This window comes from Cyclopterus lumpus, chromosome 21 (genome assembly GCF_009769545.1).
Source record: "Cyclopterus lumpus isolate fCycLum1 chromosome 21, fCycLum1.pri, whole genome shotgun sequence".
NCBI lineage: Eukaryota > Metazoa > Chordata > Actinopteri > Perciformes > Cyclopteridae > Cyclopterus > Cyclopterus lumpus.
Window position 1 is genome coordinate 17,822,951 of NC_046986.1, and position 9,882 is coordinate 17,832,832.

At 39.7% G+C, this 9,882-nt stretch overlaps 1 protein-coding gene across 1 annotated transcript; it reads right to left on the minus strand.

The window, feature by feature from the left end:
• Positions 1–4,745: 4,745 nt before the first annotated feature.
• Positions 4,746–9,663, minus strand: LOC117750831 (dual specificity protein phosphatase 19-like). The gene is made up of 5 exons (XM_034562216.1): positions 9,560–9,663; positions 8,856–9,132; positions 7,605–7,651; positions 6,880–7,032; positions 4,746–4,952 (listed from the first exon to the last, which is right to left on the minus strand). Exons 2-5 carry the CDS (start codon positions 9,076–9,078, stop codon positions 4,746–4,748), a joined length of 630 nt encoding a protein of 209 aa, XP_034418107.1. The 5' UTR covers positions 9,079–9,132; positions 9,560–9,663.
• Between the last annotated feature and the right edge of the window lie 219 nt (positions 9,664–9,882).

A 9,882-nucleotide genomic window follows, 5' to 3' on the forward strand; every position in this document is an offset into this window, starting at 1 on the left:
CTAAAGTCCAGCAACACGTGTCAATTTCCGCTCATCTTACATGAATAAAGTCTTTTGCGTTACTACTTCATAGAACTTGCTAAATACCTTAAGGTTGACTTGTCGTTTCACACCGGGCACCTATGGCTGTTTTTTGTTTGACCCATGCCCCTCCCCCAGTGGGTCTTTGCGGCCTTTATACTTTCAGGTTCATAATTATGTTGATAATAAACGGATAGATTCTGTGGGATATCTAAATATACATGTTAATTTTTGCATGTTAAACAGAAGAATGAACAGTATGTTAATGTGTGTTGCAGTCCATGTTGTCCAAGAGAGCGTTTCTTGTTTCTCATGCTTCTCATGAACACAGTGGACTATCTGATTGGTCAGCTGGCTAATTGACTGTTGGTTCTTCATAATCAGCCACAACACTGAAGAGACAATTAAAGTAGGCCATGTGAGCGGCTGGACAAGTGTGCGTGTGTGTGTGTGCGTGTGTGTGTGTGTGTGTGTGTGTGTGTCAGTAATATATTCAGGTCTTTGTCAAAAGGCTGTTGAGGCAACAATTAAAACAAAATGGGCAGAGCTGAGAGATTTATTTTTAGACCTTAATCTGACAGAAACTATAAAACACACACACTATTTCTTGTTCATTTTAATCTTGTTAACTGCGTCTTAAAGGTCCCCTCCAGACATGTTTCAGATCACAAAAAAGGAATCTGCTTTGAATAATAATGTGCCCAATATGTCCACAACAAAAGTTTAATTAACTAGTAAAAAAATATTTTTTTAAATGGCATCTACCTTTATTGAAAAAAATAACATTTAATAACTTTCATAATAAAACATTTAAATAGTTTAATTTTAAGATAATTGTATTGCACAACAAACTTGATACACTATTTTAGATATTTTATTTTTCTCATTACAGTATTTACGTATTACCCACTCAGATGTCTCTCCACAACTACACCATCATGAATATCAGAATGATGTTGATTGAACAGTTATGGAGAGGGAGAAAGTGACCGACTGACCTGTCACTGTCTGAACTGGCGACTCGTCACGTGGCATCACCGTCACCACCGCCATCCTGCTGTTCAGAGCGGAGCAGAAGGAGCCCATCATCAGCAGAAACCACAAGAGGAGAAAGTAGACTTCCTCCTGCTCGGCACAGCGCTCAGCCTCTCTGAGTGTCGCTCCCTCGCTCCCTCTCTCCTCGTGCACAGAGCTCTCTCTCCTTTTTAAGCAAGATGTTGGAGACAGGAAAGGAGGGTCAGTGTGTGTGTGTGTGTGTGTGTGTGTGTGTGTGTGTGTGTGTGTGTGTGTGTGTGTGTGTGTGTGTGTGTATGTGCTGGAGCAGCAGGTTTTCACACCACTTGCACCAGGGCACATATGCAGTTTACAGATCACAATTTACAGATAGCCGAGAAAAATTACCATTGACATTCATGGCAATTTTGGTGCTCGATTTCATTCAGGGATAAACCAAAGCAGACTCTCATTTCTAGTCAGCAACAACTGAGTTTGCTAACTGAATGAAATGTTAAAAACAATTTCATGAGCTGTAGCTAGCTGGCTATCGTTCGCGCCACGAATTGGTCGAAAACGCCATCTGTTACTGAGTTTTTAATGTTTTCCAGCTGATTTGTTCTAAAAACCAAAGAAAGGATCATACATATGCAGTTGATGACATGATATCATGCTAACAGACTGAAGTCATTATCCTCACCAGTTTTCAGAACCCTCCAACTTTGAACTTTTCAGAAAGGCCCTGCTAGCTATATGGACACTCAAGCACACTCAAGCACCTTGGAGGGCACTTTATTATGTTTTCATCTGCCACTATAGTAACATAGTTGTTTAAATGCAGTATAAAGGCCAGCGTGTCTCATTTTAGATGGAATTTAGATGGAAGCGGATCTATAGATGGAATGTATTCAGAACTATGTTTTCATTTGTTTATAATCACCTGAAACTAAATGAAGCATCGCATTAGTTCATGACAGCCAGTTGATTTAATCATTGTTTCTGATCAGTCACACACCAATCACAGCCCACTCAAGGCGGTCCATTTAAATATGACTCCATCCTCACTGATCCTTGCGGCACCAATGCTGCTACAGACTCTGCTGCTGGCAAAGATAAAATATATATATATATTAGAGTCCTATCAGAGTTAGTTAGTTTTTAAATGTCTTTTTGCGGCATTATTAACTTTTTGTTGTCTTAATGAATGAGCTGACCCTTTTAAACGTCAGTCCCTTTTCATAATAACCAAAATATATTTTTTCTTTTAGAACAAAAATTAAAAACGCAGGAATGAAATCTGCTTTAATTTTGCTCTCGACGTGATTACTTTGAAATTAGTTAAATCTTAGTGATCAATGAGTTTAAATCTAGATTATATATTCTGACTATAATGTTTAATTTTCATTTCTAAACACTTCAAAACAAGATTGGATTTGTAACTGAACTGAAAAATAACGCAAAATAAATGGATAATTTTAATAATATTTTTGTGAATAGAAATGGTTTGGATGAACGGGGGTTTGAGAAAACACTTAAGACATCAGGGCTTAAGTCGCAGCAAAAGGACCTGGCAACTCCAACATGGCATGTCGTCTGTTCACCATAAGACACACAAATAGACCATAAATATTATCACTATAACGTTACGCTGTCACATGATTTGAATAAATAACACGTATAAATTCAAACGATATCAGGTGATTGAATTCATATTCAGACGATGCTTCATTTCTTTAGTCTGGAGTAAAACATAATATAATTTTTAAAAAACTATTATCAGCTAACTTTACAAGCTGAAAAGGACACAATCCATCGGGAGGTTTAGTTTGAAATCACTTTGTTGACAAAAAATAAATCTACTTAGCAAACAATATACTAACTGCTAGTGCAAGCTATCAAAATACTTTCTCATACGGAGGTAGTTTTAGCTTTAAGCTAATAACACCAAACACACACTAATACACAATGAACAGGACTGTTACCACAATGAGAGCTCTGCTAACATCACTGGCTTGCTAACATCACTGGCTTGCTAATGTCACTAGCTTGCTAACGTCACTGGCTTGCTAACGTCACTGGCTTGCTAACGTCACTGGCTTGCTAACGTCACTGGCTTTCTAACGTCACTAGCTTGCTAACGGGGGTTTATCGTCATTAGCATCACAACTTTTAAAAACGACATTAAATTGTTACAGGACATAAAATACACACATATATTTACCTTCAGCAGATTACAATAAATCCTCAACCAGGTGTTGAGTGTGACACATTTAGATAATCCTCTGCCAACATGAAACGATTTCATATAACGCCAGCTAAGCTAATGTTAGCTGTGTCTGCTTTAAGCAGTGTTATCGCTACAATTTGTCTACAACTTTGATTAAAAATACTGTAAAAGAGAACTACTTATGTGTATAATTACAGTGCAATTCTCAGGTGATGACTTTATTGGCATAACTATATTTCTAAAGCAGTGCATTATCAATATTGACACTTGATTAGCAATAAATATAGAATATTATACAAATATCAACAACTATATATAACATACAATATAATAAAGGCATTATATAACACTTAACAGGGGCAGCTGTAATACTTTTACAGATGGTACAGACAGTTTTTACTAAGTACAGTTGCATTACAACAGCTTGAAGTTTGATGGAAAACCATGTAAAATGGCCGCCACACCACGTCCACGCTTTTCAATCAAACCTCAAGCTTTTGCTAACTTTTATTCACTCAGGTCTTTAGCTTGTACTGAAAATGGCTTCGGGGCCGGAGGGTGCAAAGAGGTTCACCCCCAGCCGAGCTTTCTTCTGTCTGGTCCTCGTGAATGTAGAGTCGGTGAGAGCAAAGTGACACCAAACAACACGCACACACACTAACGCACATAAACTCAGACTCACATTGTGAGATTCGGGGGTTTAGAGAAATACTCACATCTTTTAATTAAATAGTAATATCCTAATTTAACTGAACAATCTTGTTTTCATTAGTTTAGAATGAGCCCTTTCGATCTACATAGGGAGCTGCTCCTCTTATGCACCGCCATGTTTCTACAGTGGCCCGGAATGGACACACCAAACAATGGCTCTAAAGAGTTTTTACGTTACCTGAAGGCCACTGTAGAATGGCCTTACCATGGTTTTGCACTCAGCAGCTCACATTACTATTATCTTGAATTGGTAGTAGAGAGCAGAAGGGTATTCAGTTGGTTGCAACCTGAAACCGTACCCCTAGATCACCAGTAATAACAGTAATAACACTGAGCAGTTAAAGCAAACCTTTTTACTTCAGTCATTCAAGTTTTTATTTATTTTTAATGCTTAGAAATAAAACAGAGATTTAATCTTACTTAACACAACACAGACGTGAGTATGTGAATAACAACACCAAAACACAAAGAACACATCATTAATAATGAACAAGAAAATTATGCATTTTTGTCTCAAAACCACAACTAATAGATACTGCAGGAGGGAAGACAGTCATATGCTTTTGGAATTTGGATAAATCGATTTCCAGCATGTGGTATCTTATGACAAACCTATTTTAAAGAGTTTAGGTGGTGTTCAGTATTTTACAAAGTATCAATCTCACATTGTCATATCATATAGTCTAGTCATCTAGTCTATCACCTAGAATCCTCTGGATCATTAACCCAGAGTAGAACCAGACTTGTCTCTGTTCAAAGACACTGCAAAACTCCCAAATTTTCACTTCCTCCTTCAGTGTTTGGATCCGTTCATCATCGGCGTTTTGTAGCTCCTCAGTTGTTCCAAGAAGCCAGGGTTGGGGGACGAGGCGGAACGAGCTGATTTGACCAATGAGAGGGCGGCGTCAAAGGACTGGCCTTCACATGACATCAGATAGCCAATGACAACTGCCGGTGCCCGTGACACACCGGCGTTGCAGTGGACCAACACCGCACCTTTCTGAGGGAGGAACAGAAGGACATGTTCATATTTGAGCAGAATTTATTTTAGCTACTTGGGGGAAGAAGAATTCCACAAGAAGATAAGAAACACGGACATACCAAACATCTTATCTTCTTATAAAGCTCTTATGCCAAACTTGTCAGCAAACTGTTGCCTAGCAACACAATCATCCAATTAAATTCCAATCCATTTGATGAATAGTCCAATATTCACTCTCTTTTAGCAACATTTTTGGTCTCCACCAACTCTTTAGCTGCTTTATGCTCCACTATGTTAACCAGCCAGTCTCTAACTGTGTCTACATCAACATGACGCTCTCTGAACGTTAGTGTGCTCTACAGACCAACAGAACAGAATTGCAGCCTGTCGAGCTTCACGCCACAACAGGCTCCATCACTGATGTGCTGTTTAGTTAATGGATAGCTTGTTTGTTTGTGTCCATTATCCTCTTCCATTACTCCTTCTATTTTCCTTCTAATGGAAGGTTTTTGCCACAGCTGTGCCCAGTTTTCAGACCTCGCATTAAGTCTGCGTTCACTGCAGCCAGAACCAAGCTGGTATCAACCTGCTCATCTGGCCACTGAGAGAACGGAAAACGGGAACTTTGCTCAAGAGTCTGTCTTGTTAAAAGACTGACATTTTAACAGATTCAAGTTGCACTTCTCACCAAAAACAAACAAAAAACCTGTTTTTTTGTTTGATGAGCGCATGTGTCTAAATCATTTTTTTTAAATTACCCCAAAATGTGAGCAAGGCCTGACATGAAACCTTGGATTAAAATACATTTAGAATTTAAAGACACATTTGAATATCATAATGCTTGACATTTTTTTGACATTTTTCACAAAGCCAGGGCAGTAAAAAACCCTCTAAGCATACTAAACCACTCTATGTATCTGTAGTCATGAACTCAGTCACATGAAGCTGTCATTGTCATGACAGTGACATTATGTGAAGGTCATTACCAGCCAAATGGCCTGCTGGGTCATCTGACCCTGCATTTCAATGTAAAAGCATCAGTTTGATTATCAGGGCTGGAATTACTACATACACACACTCAACAATATCATAGTGAACACACACACTTTGCGTAATCATACACCCCTAATGACTTTCTAATGACTCGCTGTGTGTGTGTGTGTGTGTGTGTGTGTGTGTGTGTGTGTGTGTGTGGTGTCATGTTAAGGTGAGCCGCAGGCTTCGCTGCTAAAAGCTGTATGACACTGAGATCTGATCTGTGTGCAGTTTAATAAATTATGAACAAAACTAAACATCTATTATTCACAACAGGAGAGAGGAGAGGAGATGTCGAAACATGTGTCACATGTCAACCCTTATTTTAAAACCCTTACATTTGTCTCCTTACTCCCTTAATCCTTTTACTTTTCCTTATGGGATTGTTTCCTGTTGTTGGACTTGATCCGCTCATTTGGTTTCACCTGAGCTACAGCAGCTCTCAGCTCCGTTATTACTTTAGTCTCCGGAAACTTTAATATTCCTGTTTCTTCCAATTTGTTTGACAGTATTAAAGCCGATCAGTTTGTCTTTTCTTTAATGATGATTGTCCACCTTAAAGTGAAACGTGTGACTGCAACATATGAGATCAGCTTGGAGAAGGGAACATTTTCAGAAACAGAGACATGGGTGTTTGATTTTTCTGCAGAGTGAGACATCACTGTACTTAGAGAATGTCTTTGAAGAGGACTCACTTTCATCTGATTTTTCAACTATTTGTTTATTGCTAGAAGTCAGTTTTGATAAGTGATGGTTTCAATCCATGCAGAAAAAACTCCCACCCCCCCCGAAAAAAATTATTTGCTCTATATATTACTCTTTTATTATACTGTAGGTCACTGACTGTATTAATTCATTATTAATAAATTGATTGATATAATCTGTAGTATAGTGAGAGTGATGTGTTAACCTCGCTGCGAGCCAGCTGGATGAAGTCACAACAGTCCTGGATGTGAAGCAGCACCTCAGCGTCGGGATGATCCAGAATACTGACGGTTTTATAGATGAACAGGTCAGGAAACACATTCTCCACCCCGAACGCCACGTTCAGGATGTGAGACACCTGATGAGGAAGAGGAAGAGGAGGAGACTTTATCTTGATGAAGATTGTCTTATCTTTTTGATCCATAGTAATGATGATGTACCGCCATAAGATAATGTTGTCCCTTTCTTCATTAAGCGGTGTTTAACATCACTGCTTGACTGGTTAATAGCAACAGCTCATCTGTGACATTTAAAATGAACAAACAAAGAGTTGAAGCCATATAAAGGTTGTCCTCTCAACTTAACTGAGCCTCACTGAGCAGCATATGTCACCGTCTTGCTCAGTTTATCTCGTACACACTGAAACGCCCGGGTGACGTGTTGAAGTACACTCTCAAGATCCGTTTGGGAAAGCTTGATTTTTGCGGAACAAAATTCGATTTTATTCAGGACAGAGGGCAGAAACGGAGAGAAAAAGCAAATTAACTTTTTGCCATATATTGATTTTTCTAGAATTAGTTAGGTTTTTCAAGAACTAACTAATTCGTTAGGTCTTGGTAAAATGGTAAAATACATGTTCTAGGGTGTATTTAATTTAATTTTAGAGTTTTTGCCTTTTCAGGTTTCCCTTCATGCTTTGGGTGATCTCACCTTGTGTTTTTTCAGAGTGCCAAAATCATGTGCAGCATCTTGAGAACCTACACGTACACACACACACACACACACGCACACAGACACACAGACACACACACAAACATGCAAACACGAAGTTGATTATAGTTCAGGGTTTGTCTTTGTTTGTTACCAGACGCTGTCCAAGGTGCTGAACCAAGTTAACCTGAAAAGAAATCTGTGTCCACTGCAGGTCAAAGGGTCATATATGTTCCACCTGTGAATCAGTGAGCCCCTGGGTCACCTGCCCCTTGTCCTCCCCCACGTCTGGGCTCATGTTACCCTCTTCTCTGAGCCAGGGTGGTTATCAGTGTTGGTGGACTGGAGGTGACTCCCGGGACAGGGCGAGGCGGGAGGGAGTGGACCCATCCACTGAGTTGCGCCGCGACTCGGTAGGTCATGCTAAATCTCCATTAACTCTTCATGTTTTGATCATATTCTGAGCGCCACGCTGACAAAGGGTCCACAAGAGGCTGCTAAATACGAGCTCACCAACGGGTGCCACCCAGCATGTCTCTTGCTAGCTTAGTGCTCTCTTACATTTCACCATCGAAAATCAATTTTTACAATATTACAATATAGTATATTGTATTTAATTAGGATTTTCTTCTAATTACAATGCAAGCAATAATATCTTTTAACATAAGCTCGCCGGTAATACATTTAATTAGCCACACACATCCTTGCTGTGGAGGTCTAATATAATCTAATTTCTAATAGGTCTAATTTACCCAAAGCCACATAACAGGTAAACCAGCTGCCTGATATGTATTTCATAGAAGAGAATACTTTTGCCACTGAGGAAAAGCTTTACATCAATTGTCAATCTGCCAGAAGCAAGAGGGAGAGGAGTTACCTGTGGTGCAAAGTGAGTCTTTGGCTTAGTTCATACTGATGTAAATAGGGATTTAAATCCCTCAGTTGGTTATCTACATAGTTAAAAGATAGACTCAGAGTTGTGGTTGTTTCCTGTTGTTGATCTTGAATGTTGTTTGAACTATTGTAAGACCAACTGGATTTAGTGCAATCCAGACTGGAAGTTTAACTGGAACTGTGACATCATAGAAACATAGTGTGCTGTGCTCAAATGTCTCACCATGCACCTTTTCATCGGTTTTCTCACTTTTTCCACACAAATTTGATCAGAAATCGACTTTACGCTGGACTTTAGGATGGATGGATGTCCATTTCTGTTTGTTTTCACAGGACTTGTGTGTAACGTTCACTCACCCAGCAGCAGGTAGGGCTTGACGATGCCGACCTGCAGGTCCCAGGACGTGTCTGGGACGTAACCCAGCATCTTCTCTGGGGGGGCGGGGTCTTCAACCACAGTGATCGTAGAGCCCTTCCAGGTCTCGATGATGCGACGGCCGCTCAGTGATGTCACGCGAGTGCACTGCTTCCTCAGTCTCGTCCGAGAGAAACTCTGGATCTCCTCAGTCAGGGACTGCATGACTAGACCAAACCAGAATGAACTCAAACTGAACTGGACTGGGCTGGAGTGAACCTAAACGGTAAATAAAAAGGTAGTCGGATGTTACAACATACACACACACACACACACACACACACATACACACACACACACTACTAGTACATGTACATGTTTCCTTATCCATTTGAATACTACTAGTCTACTGTTGTCTGGCAGTATTAGGTTCACATGTGTGGTAACAATTATTTGATGGATTGCGATGAAATTTGGTTCAAACATTCATGAATCGTAATAATTTGGATCAGGTTAAAAGTTTAATTTGTAAAATACTTAAGTGTGTGACTAAACACCTGCAGAACAGACAAGTACAGCTTTGGTGCAGTCGCACCTGTATTTTGAGTTTAGTGCTAATTAACTAATAGTAGTGTATTAACAAGGTGAACATAGTAAACATAGCTAGAACAATACTATACTATATGTATATGTGAGTAAAGACAACCTGTTTATTCAGATGCTCAGCGTTGGTCCGGTTTGGTTCAGAATGGCCGTGGTTCACTTTCTAGTCCAGTTAAAACCCGCAGAAACCAGAGCAGAGAGCGGATCCAGTTCAGTTTCCACAAAAGAAGCACACTTCTTCCCTCATTATTTTCTGATCCAGAGAAAAAAATGCTTTTGTTCAGAAAGACCAGGCTCCTGTTGCTGACTAAACCTGGTCCACATTAGACCAGGTCCAGAACAACGCCAGTCTTACTAGTTGTGGTCCTGTCCATCTGTCCCGACTGAAAGACTCTGCTGGAGGTGAGACTGAACTGCTGTTGTGTA